Source organism: Tamandua tetradactyla, chromosome 3 (genome assembly GCF_023851605.1).
Source record: "Tamandua tetradactyla isolate mTamTet1 chromosome 3, mTamTet1.pri, whole genome shotgun sequence".
Taxonomy (NCBI): Eukaryota; Metazoa; Chordata; class Mammalia; order Pilosa; family Myrmecophagidae; genus Tamandua; species Tamandua tetradactyla.
Window position 1 is genome coordinate 175,370,573 of NC_135329.1, and position 21,864 is coordinate 175,392,436.

Here is a 21,864-nt window from a genome sequence, read left to right on the forward strand (position 1 = left end):
TGCTAAAAAAAAAAAAAGACACCAAACCAATGATTCTACCAAAATTGGCTTTTTATTTATTAATAATAAAGACTATTGACACACACTGCTTGCAAATAGGGTAGACGCAAAAATTATAAAAATACACCGGCAGATATTTAAGGACAAATGCAAACTTTTGCACATGAGGCAACTGAAGATTTTATACATTTTTCTTATACTGCAACAGTTATAAACTAGACATTAAGTAAAAAAAAAAAAAGCAAGGTGCAAACCAGCAAGTATCATATGCTACCATTTTTATTTTTAAAAGGAGAGATATATAGACAAATACCCTTGCATATGCATAGAATACCTCTGGAAGAAGACTTAAAATGCTATCAGTGGTTGCCTAAGGGTTAAGGGATGAGGATGCTGCAGGGAAATTCACTTCTCATTGAATATCATTTGGTACTACTACAAAAATTTATTAAAAAAACATATGCATGTATAAATTAATTTTTGATTAGTGGTTATATTTAATATATAACCTCTAATACACAGATTTAACATAAAATTACTTAATCATATACCACAAAGAAATGAAAAAAAACTGAGTATTTTGGGAAATATTTCTATGAAAGGTGTTTACCAAGTTAAAAAATGAGAAGTGATGATGAGTATATATTTTATTACAGTGATATTTTAACAAGGAATTTTATTTCCAAGGATGAAATATTTCAATGAATATGTGAAGACTATAAACTGACAACAGTGGCCAAGGCAAGCCTTTTATCTTTCTTAGAAAAAAAGTCTTGTATAAATATTTAGGAGGATTGAAATCATTGCTTAAATGAAAAATTGAAATATCTTACATATCGTTAGGTCTACTTAATAGAGAAATCAAGATTAACTTAAAGGTAGTCAATAATATGCTAGTTGCCTGTGTATTATTCAAGAAAAGAAAAAGTATTACAATATACAAGAAGACTGAAATGTTTTTTACTTTCTGTTGTCTTGAAAACAATTACTAAAATGTAATTTAGGATTTTATTTCCCTAGCCTGGCTTCTCGTTTTTATCATGAAGGTGATGACATAGACATAACTCTTCTGAATTTCATGACCTATTGTGCTTTTTAAGTTGGGTACGTACCTACATACCCCTTATGCTCTTCCCACTATTCCAACTAAATAGTGCAACTGTGCCCCTCTACCCAAGCATGTAGTAGTCTAAATCCAAATAGAGAAAGCTGGATACTTTTTCCCCAATCTACACCTTTTGTTAGCCATTTCAGAAATGATCTGCCTTCTCTATTGCACTTATCAGTTCAGACACACAGAACAGCAAACAGAACAGATTTACATCATGTCCATATTTTCATATTTCCACACTCTGGAGCAAGCACACAGCTCGGGGAGTGTTAAAGGCCCTCATAAATTAGGAATAATATCTCTAGTATAAAAGAATTCAAAAACATGCAGTTCCAAATAGTCCCTGAGCATACTGTTCATTCCAGCAAGAAGTCTCCAGAGAGGTAATGAATGAAAGGCACATATTCTCCAATTTGAGGATAGCTGCATAGTACAAGAGATGGTACACCAGCCAGGCTAATCGAAAGTTCTAATTAATGACATCTCCCCCCAAGCCCTAATTGTAAGTCTTGTACACTGGAAAAGTAATCTAATGTTGGATGTAAACACAACACCTTTGACTAGAAGATGGCAGCTGGGTACAACCCTTCCATAGTAGATAGCTTCAAGCCTCCTCTTCTTCCTTTTCCAGGAAATCAGTCAGTGTTCCATTATCAACAGGAATTAATAAATACTCCACTCCATCTGTTCCCTAAAAGATGCAAGATTAACCTTGACTTTAGTCCTTAATAAGAGATATATCTGAACATTTATTTTGATTGTATGATAAAAATGATCTGATTTTTAATGTAGTATTTTATATAAATATGTAAGATAAAAGGGCACATAAACATATATCTATTTAAATGTAGTCAGTTTATAGTCGAACCATTCTATTGTGGAAAGGAAGATAAATACCTTCTTAAATCTTGGTCTCTCTACAGAGTGGGTAAATGGGTGTTTTATTTTCTTCACTTTGCTTTATATCCTTCCTGATCCTCCTGCCTGCTCCAGAACCTTACACTATTGATTTCTCTGTTCCCTGTAGACCTTTCAATTGAATCACTTTGCACTGGCTTTTAAAATAAGAAATCTCCTATTTTTAAATAACCCATACCAGCCTCCTACATTTCTCCCCAACTATCACCCACCTCTGCACACCCTCACAGCAAATTTCAGAAGAGTTGTCTATAACGGCTCTATCCATTTCTTTTCTTTTAATTAGAGAACTTTTGGGTTTACAGAACAATTATGCATGAAATACAGGGTTCTCATTAACGCCTTGCTTGCACTGGTTTAAGTGGTACACTTGTTACAATTGATGGAATCACATCTCTAATTGAACTATTAACTGTAGTCCATGGTTTAACTTATGGTTCACTGTATAGTGCAGTGTGGTAGTTTGGAACTGTGTGTACTATTACAGAACTTTAATGGATTAAAGCTAATCCATGCCTGTGGGTGTAAACTTATTGTAAATAGACCTTTTGATGAGATTACTTCAGTTAAGGAGAGATCGGAATGGGTCTTAACTCCTTATTGGAGTTCTTTATAAACCTGATGAAGAGAGAAAAAGGAGAGAGAGAGAGCAAGCGAGTGCAAGCACTAGCCACAGAAGCAAGAAGCTGAAAGCAACGAAATACAGAAGAGAAGGGAGAGACCAGCAGATGCCACCATATTCCTTGCCATGTGGTGGAGACGTCAAGGATAGCTGGCATCCACTCTTTGGGAAGAAAACATTGCCTTGATGATGCTTTGACACTGGATATTTTTCTCAGTCTCAAAACTGTAAGCTAAAAAATTCCCATTGTTAAGTCAACACATTTCTTGGTATCTGCTTTTAGCAGCCTATAAAACAAAACAAGCAATTCCATGGATTTTTTAACCTTTTTTTACTGTTACTATATATATAACCGAACATTTCCTCTTTTAACCACATGAAAATATAAAATCCAGTGCTGTTAATTACATTCACAATGTGGTGATACTGTTGCCACCATCTACTACCAAAACTTTTCCATCATTCCCAACAGAAACCCGTATATTTTAAGCCTCTGCTCTTTCCTGGATGCTATACTGTGTTCTACTGGACTCTGGAGTTTCAAAAGAGCTTTTGCTTAGACAAACAAAAAATACCATATTCCTAAATCCAATGGGTATTTTTGGTGCTCATCTTTTTGATGCTCATCTTGGTACCATCACTTATGTGTCATACCCTGATTTTCTTACTGACTTTCTGGTTGTTGTCACCTCTGCAGGTTTATTCTCCACTTGGCCATTAAAGATATCCAAAGCCTAGACTCTTTCTAGGCTTAGTGTCACTGGCTCTATGATCTTACTATTTGTCCTCTCTCTAGGTTAACACACCAGTGCCTGGTTTCAGTTACAAACTAAATACAAACCAGTCATAATCTTGTATCTCTAACCCAGATCTTTCCTGTTCCCCCCCTCCCCTGTGTATCAAATGCCTAATTCACATCTCCACTTGGAAAACTCAATGGAAGCGCAAATAGATTAAGTCCAAAACTGAAGTCCTGATTTGTCCTCCCCACCCCTCACCCAAAATGCTGTTCTTATAGTTTCTCATCCAATAACTCTCTGGTTATGTAAGCCCAAAACCAGGAATCACTTGAGAATTTCCATTCCCTTGGCCCCTATATTCAATCTATCAGTAACTCTAGTCAATTTTCCCTCTTAACTATCATGAATCTAACCACTTTCACTGTTTCACCCTAATCCAAATCACCATCACATCCAGATTAATGCTATTAATAGCTTCCTAACTTGTGTCTGTCTATGCATCTATTTTGGCAACCCCAACCCCACTCTTCCTCATTCTACTCTCCGTACCAGAATCAGTCATCTCTTAATGCCTTCCCATTACTGTAAGAATAAACATTAAAATCCTTACCTTGGCCTAAAAAAATATCCGCACAGCCTAGCCCTATAACACTACTTCTTCAGTCTCATGTTGTACCATGCTGGCCTTCTTTTCGTGCTTTGAATGTAACGTGCTTCTTTCTGCCACAGGGTCTCTACATGCTATTTTCTTATGAGAATACTCTTCTTTTCTTTCACTAGTTACCTCCTGGTCTTTCTTTCGATCTCAGCTCAGTGCTTGTAGGAGCAGACCTATTGTTAGGTGGAGCCTCTTGACTAGGTTGTTTCGATGGAGATATGACCCTGCCCATTCAAGATGGTCCTAATTCTTTTCAGGAACCCTTTATGAGAGAGTATTCAGAGCTTGAATAGGGAGCAGAGAGATGAAACAAGAACAGATGTTTAGGGATGAGGAAGGATATGCCCCAGGAGATGAAAGAAACTGAGAGAACCCTTTGAAGCCAGAAGCCAAGAGAGGAGGATTGCAGATATCATCTGTGCCTTCCCATATGACAGAGAAACCCCAGATGCAATTGGCCTTTCTTGAGTGAAGTTATCCTCTTGCTGATGCCTTAATTTGAACATTTTCACAGCCTTAGAATTGTAACTTATAACTTAATAAATCCCCTTTGTAAAAGCCAATCCATTTCTGGTATATTGCATTCCAGCAGCTTTAGCAAACCAAAACAGTAGTCTTGTCTAAAGATATCCAAAATTACATCAAATCATCTACTGTATGCTCTTAATGGCACTGTGTATCTTTTGACCATAGGATTTTCTGGTTATAATTTTACGTATGTGATTATTTGACTTCTGTCTCCCCCATTAGAATGTAAACTTTATGAGAAAAGTGATTAAGTTTTTGCTTACTACTGTGTGCTAATATTTAGTACATTATCTTGTATATACTAAAAAACCATTGGATTAATGAATGGGATGGGGGAGGAAAGAAAAGAAGGAGGGAATCGAATTATTTGTCTCATACTGTATCTTTAATGGCCTATTACCCTGGATTAGAACTTATAAGGAGTTTCTAGCTCTGCTTTGAGGCAGAGTACTTCTACCACAAACAAAATTTTTATAGAAATCAAGTGGCACACTGCCTATGTGGATTCTGTGATCCATTATGGAAACTCAGTTTCAGAACCAGGTCTGATTCAAAGGCATGCTTGTCCTTAAGTAAAAAGATACACTATTCCTGGTATACAATGTCACAATATCAGAGTCTCACCTTCTTTGTTCTTATAAGTTTATGATCCCTAAATTCAGTCAGCTGGGCCCGAAGTGTCAGATCACTATTGACGAGGAATGATTCCCGACACTGTTGGTAAAAATCTTGAAAAGAAAGTCCTGTAGAGTTAAAAAAAAATATATATTTGAACAAACGTTAGTATTTAAGACATGACCCCATATATAGATATACATAGCAAAGTACATAGAAAAAACGTGCTGTGGCATGGTATGTCAAAGCAGTGAATAAGTATTTCCAATTTTAAAAAGTACATATCTCAGGAAGAAGCAAAACTGGAAAACACCTAGGTGTTATACATTGTGACTTATATTTATTATAGAGAACCAAGAGGTTCAAAGTAGTCAAATGTGACTGAAAATCACAACCCCGTAGGCAGCTTAAACAGGATGGATAAGGCTGACTTTTAAAGAGGAAATTAGTAAATCATAAGAACTAAACAATTATTAAAATATTTCTTTAAATTAACATAACTTTAAGGGGAAGAAAATCTCTTAAGATGCCCAGTGAATGAAAAATATGTAATTTGTAGACACATAACCATTGTCAGAATATTAAATTTTGAAAGTAAGTCAGGTTTGGTTTTCAGTTCACATTAGCAAACAGCCTGTTTAGTAGGGTATAATACACAGGGCTGCTCGAAAATTTGCTATTGGTAGGCACACCCATCACAGAGCAGACCACTTACATGCTGCTGGGAAAAACTGTAATGCTATCATTAGCTTCCACAAAAAAAGAATTCATGGGGTGAAACAAAAGTCACTGAATTTAATATAATAAATATCGGATACCAATGTAAGAAGGGTTATCCTGGTTATCCAGCTGATACTTTATAAGTAGCCTGAAAATCCCCCTAAGGACAAAACAAACAAACAGAAGTTCAATAAAAATACAGAAAAAGACTACACTACTCTTAAATCCAATTTCAACAATTTAGTGACACCAACAACCTGATGTGTAAATTAAAATTGCTGTTAGTTTAAAATTTTATTAAATTTATAGTTTATCTTCCCAGTTTGGAAACTTTTCTGTTTTAAAGCTGTATAGGTGTTATAAATCATTAACAACTTAAATACAAAAGCTTTATGTCTACATTTATTTCAGCAACATTATCAGAATCAGGTTTTTTTCTTGTCCTTTACATATTCAGTATTGAAAACAACACTGAAGGATAAAAGGGTAGGAACTTTTTCTTTTGAAAAAGTTTTAAAGAGCTAACCTCCAGGATATGTTTTTATTATACTTGGCCTATAGTTTACCTTTTACATCTAAAATTCTATAAAATGAGATGATCAAAGTAATGATTTGGAGACACAATAAAACTCTTAATACATATTATAAAACTGTCTTTCAGAAATTTTTTAGCCAATTTGCACACTTTATGTAGCATTTGAGGACCTGTAGTATTTGGTCAGCACAGCCTCACCAACTTGAATGTTATTTAAAAAAAATTTAACTCACTATGCAAAAGTAGTTTTATTTAATATACAGTGATAAAGTTAGTGGAAAAATTACCATTTATAATAGCATCAAAAATAGGAAATATTCAAACATAAATCTAAAAAATTATGTACAAGACCACTAAAGGGAAGATTTCTTAAAGACATTAAATAAGAGCTTAATAAGTGGAGATATGTACATAGACTGGAAAACTCAATACTACAAAGATGCCAATTGTTACTAATTTGTGATTTGTAATTTTAGTATAATCCCAATAAAAATCCGACTAGTTTTTGGTGCACTGGACAAGATGATTCTTTTTATGGAAATGCTGAGAACTGCTATCTTTTAAAAGTGATCAAGATGAGAGGACTTGCTCCACCTGATAATGAATCAGTATAAAGCTGTAATAATTAAAGGCAATGACTATTAAACAAGTATAATCAAATAAACCAAGAAATAGAATAGAAAGGCCAGAAATAGATCCATATATATAAGAAAGCTTGGTACATCACAAGTAGAACAGGAGACAATAGGTTTCTTTTCTTTCAATAAATAATGCAGGAAGAATTGGGTACCATGAACAAAAATCAACTACTGATGGATTAAAAACTCAAATGTGAAAGGCAATGTTTTATATTTTTAGTTTTTAGATAATCTAGGTGAGTATCTTCATGACCTAGGGGTAGGGAAGGTTTTCTTAAGACAGAGAAAGCACTAATCATAAAAAAAAAAACAAAAAACGAATAAAACAGACTGTATTAAAATGAAAAGTTCTGTTCATTAAAAGACACCACAAAGAGAAAAAAAAGACAAGACACTGGGTAGGAAAATTAATGTACAACACATTAACTGACAAAAGAATAGTTTCCAGAGTACATAAAATACTTGGAATAGCTAGTTTCTGAGATAGCTCCCAGTAATCCCACATCCTGTGTAATCACCTCCCCTGGAGAGTGGATTAGACCTAGTAATTTGCTTCCAACAAAAAGACCATTGCAAAAATACGGATGTCATGCTGTGATCAGGTTACAAAAGACCATGACTTCCACTTTGCAGGTTCTCACTATTGCCCTCAGTTTGCCTGCTCTAATTAAGCAAGCTGCCAGTATGCTTAAATAGAGGCATACATGGTGAAGAACTAAGGATGCCTTGGGTCAATATCTAATAAGGAACTGAGGCCTTAGTTCAAAAACCCGTAATGAACTGAATCTTGTGAACAATCCCCTAAGTAAGCTAGGAAGCAAATTCTTCTCAGTTAAGCCTTACGATATCTACAACCTTGTGGCAGAACTTGAGCGAGAGGACCTAGCTAAGCTGCAAATGGACCTGACACACAGAAACTCTGAGATGATAAACGTGCGCTGTCTTAAACCGCAAAATTTTAGAATAATTTGTTACACAGCAATAAATAGCTAATTCAGTCCACTTCTAAATCAATGAAAGCTGGCAAGCAATCCAGTTTTGGTCCTGGGTTCTTCTCTGGTGGAAGAATTAACTCCTTATTCTCCACCCCCACCCCTGCTTCTGGTAATGTGTATTCTAACTTCTGACTCTATGAATTTACATATTCTTATATTTCATATAAATGAGATCATACAGTATTGGACCTTTTGTGTCTGGTTTATTTCACTCAACATGATAGACTTTAAGATTTATCCATGTTGTATAGCATACTATCAAAGGATGATTCTTGACTAATCTCCTAGTTCATGGTTTTCTGTTGTTTTTGGCTCCTTCTTCTAAGTCATTCATTTTCCATAAAAATTGGACCGCCCATAGAAAGTTTTCATTTTGAACTGCCTCTGTTCTTTTGTCAGTGCAATTCTCTTAAACACTTTGTGGGCCTTCTATATATCAATTCATAGTTCACTCCAATAGACAAACCCACACCCACAAGTCTATGATAAAGACTTTCTTCTACTTTGCTTGGAAAGTCAAGGTACTATGGGCCAATGCCCTCAAGATTTTTAGAATTCCTTTGACTTCCAAGCCAAGCTTTAACTAGCTGTGATGTTTAGGAAGCATTACCTTAACTCTTTCACAGGTCTTAAACTGAGCTCTTATAATCATACTCTTGATTACTGATTAGATCGTTACCCGAGATCATGTGTTAGCAGTGAAATGGACTTGATTTCTTCCTTGACGCTCTTTCTTACTTAGAAAACTTTGAGAAGTTGGGAAATGAGAAACAGTTTATATTGCAAGTCAGCAATTCTTGGGTTGGAAACATTCTCTTTAAATTCTGCTTGAAAACTGATCAGATCCATGATTAGTTTATCTTTTTTTTTTCTTCACTTTTTTCCTTCTCTCTTTAAAAATATTTTTTATTGAGAGTATAAATTATTTTTATCTCAAAATATTTGTAAATAAAGGTATGTTTACTGGACAATAAAAAATATACCAGTGTACCCCATCAACCTGCTTCAGCAAGTCTTAATAGTCTGCTATATTTCCTTCAGATTTTTAAGAAAGAAAGGACTACAGATAGGTAATAGACATGAACTATTAATACATGCAACAACTTGGATGAACCTCAAGGTAATCAGGCTAGGTGAAAAACGCCAATCTCAAAAGGATGCATGATTGCATTAATGTATCAATCATGCGATAATATATAAAGATGGAAAATGGATTAGTGGTTGCTAGGGGTTAGGTAGTAAGAGGAAAAGAAGATAGGTGTGGCTACAAAGGGAGTCTTGTGGTGATGGTACCACTGGGTATCTTGATTGTGATGGTAGTTACAGAAGGCCACACATGACAAAATTTTATAAAGTTACACACACATGTACACTTATATACACACAAAAGAGTGCTATGTAAATGGTGAAATCTGCAGAAGCTCTATGGGATTATGCCAATGGCAGTTCCTTGGTTTTGATATTTGTACTTCGGTTGCAGGATATTGGCATAGGGAATGGAGGGAAGGGGTATATGGTACATGGGACTTCCCTGTACATTTCCTTGCTATCTCCTGTGCATCTATAATTATTTCAAAGCTGAAAATACATATATATATATATGTGTGTGTGTGTGTGTGTGTGTGTAGAAAAAAAATGGTAAATAAACTGCTAGGAAGAAAACATACCCCGTCCTATTTCATTCCCTTCCAATCTTCTCCAGGAGAAAGCAATATCCTGAATTAGGTATTTTTCATTTCCACACATATTTTTATCTTTCACTCATATGGATCTATTTCTTTGAACTCTGTAAAATGTTGTTTGGCCTGCTTTTTATTGTTCTATCTATCATCCTATCTGCATTAGCATTTGTCCTGAACAAAAAAGTCCTGGTTTGGACAGTAACTATGGTCACACTGTTGTTACTCCAGACAAGTCAATCTCCTGACTGCCATTGCTGTTCCTAGATCTAGAAAGCAGCTGCGCTGTGGCTTCAATTCTGCTCACTGCTTTATGATTTTGTTCCACTGAGATGTTTATATTTTTGTCCAAGCTTATACATATTTGCATTGTTTTTATATTTTATCCATTATGCTACGTTTTGAAACAAAAAGGGATGAATAAAAGCGTGAAAGTACTGTCACCTTGACAAGTATACCCACACTGCTCTTTTTTTTGTCTCTGCTAGTCTTGCCTCTTTATTCTTTAAGAAATTGAACTGTTGTCATATTTAGAGTACAAAAGAATAATTTGTTTTATTAATGTACAGGCTTAATAAATTTCTAACTTGTAAAGAATTGCTACTTTTATAATATTCAGTCTACCCATCTAAGAAAACATAATTTCTCTTCATTTTATTTGAATTTCATTTTCTCTTCTCAGGAATGTTTGTGGTTTTTCAATATTTACATCTTGTTAAATACAGTTCCAGAATTTGGAGGTTGCTGCTGAAAACCTCTTTTACCTGGTTAATTACTATGCAATTTATTTGCATGCTATACCCAGCCACTTTTCTTACCTCTTAATTCAGATATGCGTCTCAGTTAGAAAGCTTAAGATAGTCACTGGAAATATTATAGACAGATGATTAAGACTATGAGCTTTGGAATGAGGAAAATTTGAATCAAAATCTCTGTGCCATTTAGTATATACCATAGAGTGATTACAAAGATTAAATAGGCTATTTTATGTAAATGACCCAGTGCCTGGCTCGTAATGTTCAATATGCAATGAAAAATAACAAGAAACCATAAAATTTAAGTAAAGTACATCAAGATTCTGCTTCTTTTCTATGACAGAGAAGTAGATACTCTTTCAGATACATCAAAGTCTATTAAGGAAAACAATGTTAATCCTGCTTTGCTATTGGGTCATTTGGTAGACTACTATTGGCTAGCCTAATACATAATCGAGAACTAGCAACTATTATTACTGCTATTTTTCTTAATCTTCCAAACTAAGTAAGGACCTTAGTACATTCAATTAAGTTTTTTTTTGTTTTTCTTCTTTTTGCTTGGGCAGGCACTGGGAATCGAACCTGGGTCTCTGGCACGGCAGGCGAGAATTCTGCCTGCTGAGCCGCCGTGGCCACCCCTTCAATAAGATTTTAAAATGTGAATTTTGAAATATGCAGACTTTTTTTTAAAAAAGAAAACACAGTTTCATTCTCACCTTGCATTAGGAGTAAGACTTCGTAAGACATGAGTTAGGGAACTAAGTGGTAGTGATCCAGACTGTTTAACCAGAAGAGAATTTTCATAGGAAGTTTCTTCAGTATATGGACTATACGTAGTAGTTTCATACCAGAGCCAGTTATAAAGACTCTGCTTTGCATGATCCCACACTAGAGTATATGTTCAAAGAAATAAAGAATTAAAAATTATTTTCATACTGTAACATTACTAGATTTCACTTTAGGAAAGATGGAAAAGTATTAAACAAAAATGAATACTGAAGTTTTTGCCATTTCTCTATTCAAATCAGTACTCCACGATCTAATTTCACTGTTAATCAACATTTTAATATTTATTTACATATTAAATACAAACTTTATGAATTAACATCATAAAATACATCTTGCAAAACCTCCAAGAGTAGAAGAGACCAAAATGATATTTGAGTCTCTTCCCCCCATGTAATTTTAAGTGTAAAACACCCAGTTTGGTATCTAAAATTTTATTTCCAAATAAATTCAGAGGAGACCTACTCTTTAGGTAAGCTGTGTTTTAAAACACGTAACAAGGGGAAACTGAACTACAAAACAAAAATGCTGTGACTTACACCATTAAAAAAATTAATTTTGTGAGACTGATATCTCAAGAAAGAAAAATAATATTTAACTTACTGAGGGGAGCATTGAGGTGATCAATGGACGCTACAAGGTATATGTTATGCAAGGATGACAACTGTCCAATAATTTGCTGACTCTTCTCTCCTCTCAACATTTGGCTATCCAAATTGTGGATGAGCAGGAAGAGTTCTAAAGAAGAATCTAAAGGAAAAGGAACTCAGTTATTATTTTCATTGAATATTTGTGAAGTCCCTGATATATATAATCCCTAGGAATTAAAGAATATATCAAAGTATGTAGAACAAAATAACACCCTCCTAGGAGTATGCAATTTATTTGGAAAAATATGTCAAATCCTCAAAAAGAATAAATTCAGGGAAATCAGTAGGGAATGGGGCAGCTGGGGTCTTAACTGGATTGGTAAGCACTTGAATCAGAGCCTAAAGGAAGCAAAGTTTTTATTAAATAAAGCATAGGAAAAAAGGAGAACTTTTAGGCAAGATGCAGATAACAGATTTGAGGTAAATCTGTGCATGTTACATTACAAGGTGGAAGTAAAGGGGACCACTAAACCCAAACACCCCCTGCATATAGTCGACTTATTAAAGAGTTGTCATTAAGCATTAAGAGATATTATAGAAAACCCTGAATAACACAAAAGCCAAAGGAGAAAAAAGAGGATTAGAATATTGCTCAAGACATCAGAAAGATCAGGGAAGTAAAACATCACAGAAGTCAATGAAAGAAGAATTTTGAGGAGGGCGCTGTCAAAACTATCAAGTGTAGCAGAGATCAGGATAAACAAGGCATGAGTCAAGGTCAAAGGATTTAATAAGAAGGAAATTATGGGTGATTTTCAAGCATATAATTAAAAAAGAGATGGGTAAAAAAAAAGAGAAGGCAGGAAATGTTTTCAAAAGCTATGAAATAATATGGGAATGGGAAATAAAATAACCTGAAGGGGCAGCAGAATTATGTACATTTTTTTCCTGAATGACTAGAAGCCATGTGCATGTTAAAAAGCCAAGGGTACTGGTAAGTCTTTAAGGAGCTGGTAATAAATGAGACACTTAGCATCTATGATAAAGGATGAGTCTTTGATAGAGAGTAAAATGCCACTAAATATAGAGGGACAAGAAAGAAAATACAGTGACAAAGATTCTGAGATGACACATTTTGAAAATCCCAGGTTCCCTGAATTCAGAAGTCATTACAATCAATGGTATGTGTATATATATTTTTTCCTTCTGTGATTCAGGTATCCACATTAATATGCAAACAACAATAGTTTGCAAATAGATAATATCTAAGATCTCTTACAAGGTTTTGTGGGAAAGAGACAGGAAGTAACGCTCTTCTTTTTCTACATGTGGGAGAAGATACTAATATCAACATACATATTAAGATAGAGGTTAGGAAACATAGGTCCAGAAAAATGAACCAAAATTACTATTAGGGACAAAATACTGCATTGATTTTTTTTCAAATTTTAAACTAACATACAAACACAAACATTTTTAGCATATGAGCATTCAATTCTACATACATAATCAGTAATTCACAATATCATCACATAGTTATATATTCCCATCATGATCATTTCTTAGAACATTTGCATTAATTCAGAAAAAGAAGAGCAGAAAAAAATTCATACATACCATACCCCTTACCCCTCCCTTTTATTGATCATTAGCATTTCAATCTACCATATTTATCTTAAAATTTGTTCCCCCTATTATTTATTTATTTTTAATTAATATGTTTTACTCATCTGTTGATACGGTAGATAAAAGGAGCATGAGTCACAAGGTTTTCACAATCACAGTCACATTGCAAAAGCTGTATCATTATACAATCATTTTCAAGAAAAATGGCTACTGGAACACAGCTCTATATTTTCAGCAAGTCCCACTAGCCTCTCCATTACACCTTAACTAAAACAGTGGTATCTATATTACGCATTAAGAATAACCCCCAGGATAACCTCTCAACTGTTTGGAATCTCTCAGCCACTGACACTTTATTCTGTCTCATTTCACTCTATCCCTTTTTGTTTGAGAAGGTTCACTCAATCCTTTGATGCTGACTCCCAGCTCATTCTAAGATTTCTGTCCCACGTGGTCAGGAAGGTCCAGACCCCTAGGAGTACTGTCCCACTTAGAGAGTGAGATGGCAGTGAGTTTCCTTGTCATGTTGGTTGAGGGAGGCCACATCTGAGCACCAAGAGGTTCTCTTGGGGGTGACTCTTAGGCCTATATTTTAAGTAGACTTAGCCTATCCTTTGTCAGGTTAAGTTTCATATGAACAAACTCCAAGACTAGGGACTTGACCTATTGCTTTGATTGTCCCCACTACTTGTGAGTATATCAAGAATTCTCCACTTGTGGAAGCTGAATTTTCCTTTCTCATCATTTGCAAATACTTTTTTTATTCACTGTTCAAATCACTCTGGGACTTATCAAGGCATCACTACAAAATCTCATGCCATATTCAAGGTTCCATGTAGTTACATTGCTCAATTAAGCTGTCCACATAAGTTATATTAGGAAATGAACTAGTCGAAATATAAATTTTGTACCAAATAAACATTTTTGCTTCAGTCTCACACATAAGATAAAGTTTTAAAATATTAATTACCATCTATTTTCAACACCCTGCTGCATTGACATTCCTTTCTTCTTCCTCATGAAAACATTTTTAAAGTTGTACATTTAGTCACTATCATATAATTATCATATATATTACAAATATCATATATATGATAATTATAATTATCATATATATTATAATCTAGGCATTCCTAGATTATACCATCTCAGTCTTTATCCTGTATCTTTCCTTCTGATTGCATTTGTGCCCTCAGGTTTCTTCCCTCTATCATTCTCACATTCAGCTTCATTCAGTGTTCTAACATTATTGTATTACAGTTAGATAGTATTGTGCTATCCATTTCTGAATTTTTACCCTCAGTCTCGTTGCACAATCTGTATCCCTTCAGTTCCAATTCCCCAATATCTACCCTATTTCTATTTCCTGATGGTCTTGTTATCAACTGAAGTTTTCCAAGTTCATTCACTAATGTCAAGTCATATCAGTGAGACCATACAGTATTTGTCCTTTTATTTCTGGCTAATCTTACTAGGCATAATGTCCTTAAGGTCCATCCATGTTGTTACATACTTTGTAACTTTATTCTGTCTTATAGCTGCATAATATTTCATCGTATGCATATACCATAGCTTGTTTAGCCACTCGTCTGTTGATGGACATTTGAGCTGGTTTCCATCTTTTCGCAATTGTAAATAATGCTGCTATAAACACTGGTGTGCATATGTCCATTTGTGTCTTTGCCCTCATGTCCTCTGAGTAGATACCTAGCAATCAGTGCTGGTCTCTTGGTCACAAAATTTCTCAGTGCTTTTTTTTGCCTGAAAATGTTTCGATTTCTCCCTCATTTTTGAAGGACAATTTTGCTGGATATAGAATTCTTGGTTGGCAGTTTTTTTTTCTTTTAGTAATTTAAATATATCATCCCGCTGTCTTCTTGCCTCCATGGTTTTTGCTGAGAAATCCACATAATCTTATCAGGTTCCCCTTGTATGTGATGGATTACTTTTCTCTTGCTGCTTTCAAGACTCTTTTTCTTTGACATGTGACATTCTGATTAGTAAGTGCCTTGGAGTATGTCTATTTGGATCTACTCTGTTCGGGGTATGCTGCATTTCTTGGATCTGTAATTTTTAGCCTTTCATAAGTTATGGAAAATTTTCAGTGATAATTTCCTCCATTAAGTTTTCTCTTCCTTTTCCATTCTCTTCTTCTGGGACACTCACAACACGTATATTTGTACACTTCATGTTGTCATTCAATTCCCTGAGTTCCTGCTCATGTTTTTCCATTCTTTTCCCTATATTTTCTTTTGCTTGTCAGATTTCAAATGTTCTGTCCTCTAGTTCACTAATCCTATATCCTGGCTCTTGAAATCTGACACTGTAGGTTTCCATTGTTTTTTTTCATCTTTTCTACTGTGTCTTTCATTCCCATAAGTTCTGTGATTTGTTTTTTAAGACTTTCGATTTCTTTTTATTCATTCCTTGCCTTCTTTATATCTTCCCTCAATTCACTGATTTGATTTTTGATGAGGCTCTCCATGTCTGTTTGAACATTCTGAATTAACTCCTGTATCTCATTTGAATTATTGGTTTGTTCCTTTGACTGGGCCATATCTTCAATTTTACTAATATGATTCATTATTTTTTGCTGGCATCTAGGCATTTAATTACCTTAATTAGTTTATTTTGGGGGTTGTTTTCAGTTTTATTACCTAAAATTTTCTTGCTGGATGACTCTGTGGTCTCTCTGCTCTTTGACATTCAGTTCAGCTTATTCTAGACCTCCAGCTTAGGTCTTATTAACAGATCAGAATTTTTCAGTTCTTGTTTTCTTGTTTCTTGCCCTGCCTGAATGGTGCCTTTTTCTGCCCCCTTAGGAGGGTCTACTTAGGTATTATAGACCCCAGCCAGATTTTCCCAGACCAAACTGGCCTCCTCTCAGGAAGAGTCATCTCTGACAGTTTTCCCTGAGGGTAAGGTCCACCAGATTGAAAGCCTTTTCCTATGAAGCCTCTAGACTCTGCAGTTTTCCTATCCTGCCCAGTATGTGGTGCTTTTCTGCCTGCAGGTCCCACTAACCTAAAGGTAAGGTGATGTGGTACCTTCAACTTTAGCAGACTCTCCCTGCTGGGGGTATGGTTGAGATAGAGGAGAGATTGTAGGCTGGCTTTAATTGCTTCCCTTTTCCAGACCCTGGGGTCTGAATTCCTTGACGGAGGGAATCCACCTGAGCTGGGCCCTACCCTTCTCCCGGGGAAGGCACAGGCTTCAGACAAACACTCAAACAAGCTTAATTCTGCCTATGCCTGGGGCAGCTGGAGCCTGAGAAGCCTTGTACCAGTATCCAAAGAGTAGTCAAGCCATAGACACAGCCACAAAATAAGAAAGAGAAAAATCCTTTTCAGAGCAGGACCCCCCCAGTTCCTCAGGTTTGCCAATCAAGAACTTAAGTCGGTATGTTGCTTTGTGTACCTTCAGGTCCTATGTGCCCCCTCCTTTCCTACAGGGTCCAGACTCTTTCAAGTATTATGTGCTATCCAATCCAAAAAACCTCTGTTTCTTTTTCGTTTTTCTGTCAGTCCTGTCACCTCTGTGCCGGGGCAACCATCAGCAACCTCCACTTTGACTCGCAGTTCAGCTGAGCTGGGGCCCTATTTTCAGTAGTTAGAATTTGTTCATTAATTCCACAATTGGAGCTTGGTTGTGCTCAGCCCCTGCTGCCAGTAAAGTCTCTTTCCTATCCGCACTGGGAAGCAGCCTGTGGGAGAGGGGTGCTGGTTGCTGCAGCTTGGGGAACTCACAGTTCTGGGTGGGCTCGCAGCTGGTCCAGCTGATCCAGACTGGGGTACGCTGTGTCCCCGGTGACTTGATGTGGCCCCAGCAGTTGTTCCATACTGTTGCTGGCTATTTAGTAGCTGCTCTGGAGGATGAACTAAATTCCACACCTCACTGAGCCGCCATCTTGGCCCTAATTAACTAATAAGATTGAAAGAGCTAAAAACAAATAAAACAAATTTATGATAAGCCTGCTAGAGGTTTTCTATACAGCTACATAACCAATGAACAAGAAAGCATTCACATATGCAGTTAGTTTTGAGGTCCGTGAAATACGTATTTGTTTTCACATATATAGAGCTGGCATAAAAATGTATTTGTCCATGTCTATAAAGGATTATAGATAAAATGGACATAAGATACCTAAAAGGAAGATATTTGAGATAGAAAAACTTTTCAGCAGGGAATAAGGGTACAAAAAAATTTAAGAATGCACTAGGATACTGACAAGAAAATAAAAGTGCTAGGAGAAAGAGACAGGATTATTATAAATAAAATGATCAAATCAAAGCATTTTCAATTACTATTTTCAATTCTTAAGTAATAACTAAATGACAATCTGTAAAGCCTGAATAATTTTATTTCTAATTTTCTAATATACTCACATAATCAAAGCATTCACACCAAAAGAAAAACCAAGTATCTTTCTCCCATTCCATGGATTTTAAGTATGTGACATTATCTCATGCAGTGATATTTACCCACAAAAGAAATAAAAATGTTTTATTAAAATATTAAACAATATTAAGTGCATCAGTCAAAAATGTACCACACATCTGGAGATACTTTACACAGGCTAAAATCCTGAAAATTATTTTGAACTAAGAGACTTTGGACTATACAAATCCATGGTAGTAGAAGTAACTATACTTGTAGTGAAATTAAATTAAATGAAAAATTTCAAAGACAAAGTATTTTTTAGAAATATAAATCAGCAATTACTGCACTGAGATAAGTTCCATTATAAAAATAATCATTTTGGTGTGTATGAATAGATGAATAAGTGTCACTTAACTTCATCCTAAAATTATAAAGCATCTATCCACTTGATGTTACCTTCTTTAAATTTGTTTATTATCCAGTCTAGTTGATCCAGTACACTGCAGAAAGTACCCACATGATCAAGGACTTCTTCTGTTATACAATTCAGGACCTACATCATAAAAGCACAAGAAGTACCATATCAATTAGAGTCATTCTGTAATATAGAAAAAATAATACACCTAGCAAGTCAATCCTTTTTCATAGATTAAAAATGAAACTGGATTTCACATCCAAGTTTTAAAAATGACTTTAAAAGTTCCCTTGGAACATAAGATTTAAATTATTCTTTATATAAATTATGGTTGAAATGAAAAAGGATGGCCCCGTTATGATCAAGATGGTAGAGATGATTCCAGGGTGCTGCCTGCCCCGCAAAAACCTCTGAACAACTAGGAAGAACTGGCAGAAACAACTTTCTAAAAGTTCCAGAAAGCAGTGAAAGGAATGCAGGAACAGGGCAAGTACCACTGAAATGGTCATGTAAATGCGCTAGGATGAAAAAAAAAAAAAAAAAAAAAGCAGTAGGATCCTGTGATACCTGATACCTGCCTGGTCCCACCCCCATCCCCACAGACTCCAGCACAGAACTACTCCACTCTTTTTATTATGAAATAATTTCAAACTTATAGGACAGTTGCAAAAATAATGCAAACTCCATACAGAGAACTCTAATATACCTACCCCCAGATAACCAGACCTAACAATTTTAACATTTTGACATCTTTGTCATTTTTCTTTCTTTCTCTCTACCGAACAAGAGTTTAGGTTGCATGGATCACACTCCTTGAACACATAATACTTAAGGATATATACTTAAGTAATTGTCTTAGGTACAGTTATCAAGTGCAAGAAATTTAGTGCTGACATAAGATTTACATTCTATATTCCAATTTGTTCTTATGTTCCAATAATGTCCTTTTTTTTTTTTTTTTTTTTTTTTTTTAAAGAGGGAGGAAGGGAAGGAAAGACAGAGAGAAGGAAGGAAGGAAGGAAGAAAGGGAAACATCTTTAAACATTTTCTTGTTTTATTGTATTTTGTTTGTTTGTTTGTTTTTTACATGGGCTGGGGCCGGGAATCGAACCGAGGTCCTCCGGCATGGCAGGCAAGCACTTTGCCCGCTGAGCCACCGCGGCCCGCCCCCAATAATGTCCTTTTGAGCATTTTTGCCTCCATCCTTAGGTCCCATCTAGTATCATATATTGCATTTAGTTGTCACTATCTCATTAGTTTTTCTTTTTTTAATTGTGGAAATATATATAAAACATAAATCTTTCCATCCTAATTCCTCCCAAGCATAGCACTCAGGGGGAATAACCATATTCACAATGTTGCAGTACCCCCACTACCAGCCGTCACTAAACTTTCCCTTCATTCTAAACAGAAACCCTACACTCATTTTGCCTTAACTGCCCACTGCCCCTTCCTTCCAACTGTAGTAAAATGCACTGTACTTCTTGTCTCTGAGTTTGCCTATTCTCAGCTATTTTTTTTCTGGTTACCATGAAGCTTAAATTTAATATTCCAAATCATAATAATCTTGTTTGCTTTGATACCAACTTAACTTCAATAGCATACATAAACTTATATTCCTATCCCCGACCATTATCCCACTTTTATGTAGTTTTTATCACAAATTACATATGTATACATCATGAGTCCAAAACCATTTATTTACCATTACATTTTATGCACTTGCCTTTTAGATCCTGTAGGAAATAAAATGGGGTTACAAATCAAAAATACAATAGTACTGGCATTTATATTTACTCATGTCATTATTTTTATGGGAGTTCTTTATTTCTTTATGTGGCTTCAGTCAATTGTCTAAGACAGTGTCTCTTCAATCTGCAAAACTCCCTTTAGCATTTCTTACATAGAGTTCTGGAGGTGACAAAATTCCTCAGTTTTTGTTTATCTGGGGATGTCTTAATCTCTCCTTCAGTTGTGAAAGACAGCTTTGTCAGATATGGCAAATACTTTTGCTTTTAGAACTTTAAATATGTCTTCCCACTGCTTTCCTGCCTCCATGGTTTCTGATGAGAAATTGGCACTTTCTTCTGAGCATATTAAGGACCATTTTCTAATGTATGGAAAGTCCCACATCTGGTTTTTCTTATTGATGGTTTCTATGGCTTTAATCTTTTGCTTAGGTCATCAGTTCCTCTTTCTTTGTATGTTCTGTGATATTTGTTGAAACCTGGTCATTTTGATATTTTAGCATATTATTGCTGGAATTTGGACTGTGAGGTGTCTGTTCCTTAAGCATGGATCCAGCTAGTGTTATGACTAGAGCTTTCCTTGAATGCCAGGAGCTAACAAAAAAAAAAAAAAAAAAAAAGGAGGGCGAGTGGGGCAGAGAAAACATCTTTCCCAGTCTTAGAAGCGTGACCTGTGCAATGTGCTTTCCTTTAAGGTTTATCCATACAATGTATTTAGAGAATGGCTCAAGGTCAAAGTCTAGAGGCCTCCCTGATCCTTTCTGTGCAATCTGGCCCAAGGAACTCCCTGTTACAAGGATAAAAATTTATGCTTTTCTCTAGGAAACAGTAATTCTACTGCAGCCAGCAATCCTTTGTCACAGGCCGCAAGATTTGACTGCTCTTCCACAACATTCTGTAGGAGAGCTTAGTGAGTTGCCTTCTACATGCAGGGCAAGTTCTTGGACTGCGACTCCCTCAGGCCACCATCAGACAGACTGGGTAAGACATATCTGCTTCCAAAATGCATAGGAGGGTTAGCATGCTCTCACCATGATCAGGGATCTACACTGGTAGCACAGGCCAGCTCCATGCCAAGCTGGTGAGAGGGATGGGGAGAGGGGATGGGGAAAGGGGCCAGCCAGTGTGCCACAAGATCCTAGCATTTTTAAATGGCCTATTTCTTGATTAGGCACTTACCCTGTTACTGCAATCTTTAACTGTTTTCTGGAGCTTTTGGAAAGATATTTCTGCCAGTTATTGCTGTTGTTCAAAGCATCTATGGGGGTTAGGGCCCTTAAGTGTTTCATTCTGTGATCCTGATCAGGGTAGGGCCCATTAAGGACATTTTAAAAATGAATTCTACATTGTTTAATATCTAGCACCCAAAAGCCATACGTGAATTTTCAAATGATGAAAAAACATGAGCATTTGGAATAAAAATGATCTATGATAAACATATTATAAAACTATAACCTATTATTTATATTTTTAATATACCAAAATGATATAAAGATATAGCAAAGTTGAAGTTCTCCATAATCCGACACCTCAGAGAAATACCATTGATATTTTTTATAGTTAATAAAGCTATCGTTCCCCTAAAGCACTGTGTCAGTTACAAAGTAGAAAATTCAAAGATGGATATTCAAAGCTAGTATTCACCATTATGTCCGACTCTAAACACATAATCTTAAGCACTATGCAATGCAGAAGGTTAAATACAAACATTCTTTAAACTGGATGCTCCAGAATGAAAAGTAGCATCTTCATTACTGAAATGGTATGGATTGGCATGGGATACAATTTTATTCCTTTTAACATTT

At 35.6% G+C, this 21,864-nt stretch overlaps 1 protein-coding gene across 7 annotated transcripts in view; it reads right to left on the minus strand.

Annotated features, from left to right (window-relative positions):
* Positions 1-23: 23 nt before the first annotated feature.
* The window catches only part of ORC2 (origin recognition complex subunit 2), a 63,187-nt gene continuing 41,346 nt past the window's right edge, over positions 24-21,864 (minus strand). For 3 of the 7 annotated variants that reach the window (XM_077154641.1, XM_077154642.1, XM_077154643.1), the window contains 6 exons: positions 18,353-18,449; positions 11,904-12,050; positions 11,231-11,402; positions 6,011-6,072; positions 5,202-5,320; positions 26-1,802 (listed from right to left, as the gene is read on the minus strand). In XM_077154641.1, coding sequence (XP_077010756.1) covers positions 1,716-1,802; positions 5,202-5,320; positions 6,011-6,072; positions 11,231-11,402; positions 11,904-12,050; positions 18,353-18,449 — 684 coding nt within the window. In that variant the 3' untranslated portion in view covers positions 26-1,715. Of the gene's footprint in view, positions 1,803-5,201; positions 5,321-5,907; positions 6,073-11,230; positions 11,403-11,903; positions 12,051-18,352; positions 18,450-21,864 lie in introns of those variants that run through there. The other 4 variants (XM_077154640.1, XM_077154639.1, XR_013172992.1 and 1 more) reach the window with 3 other exon arrangements.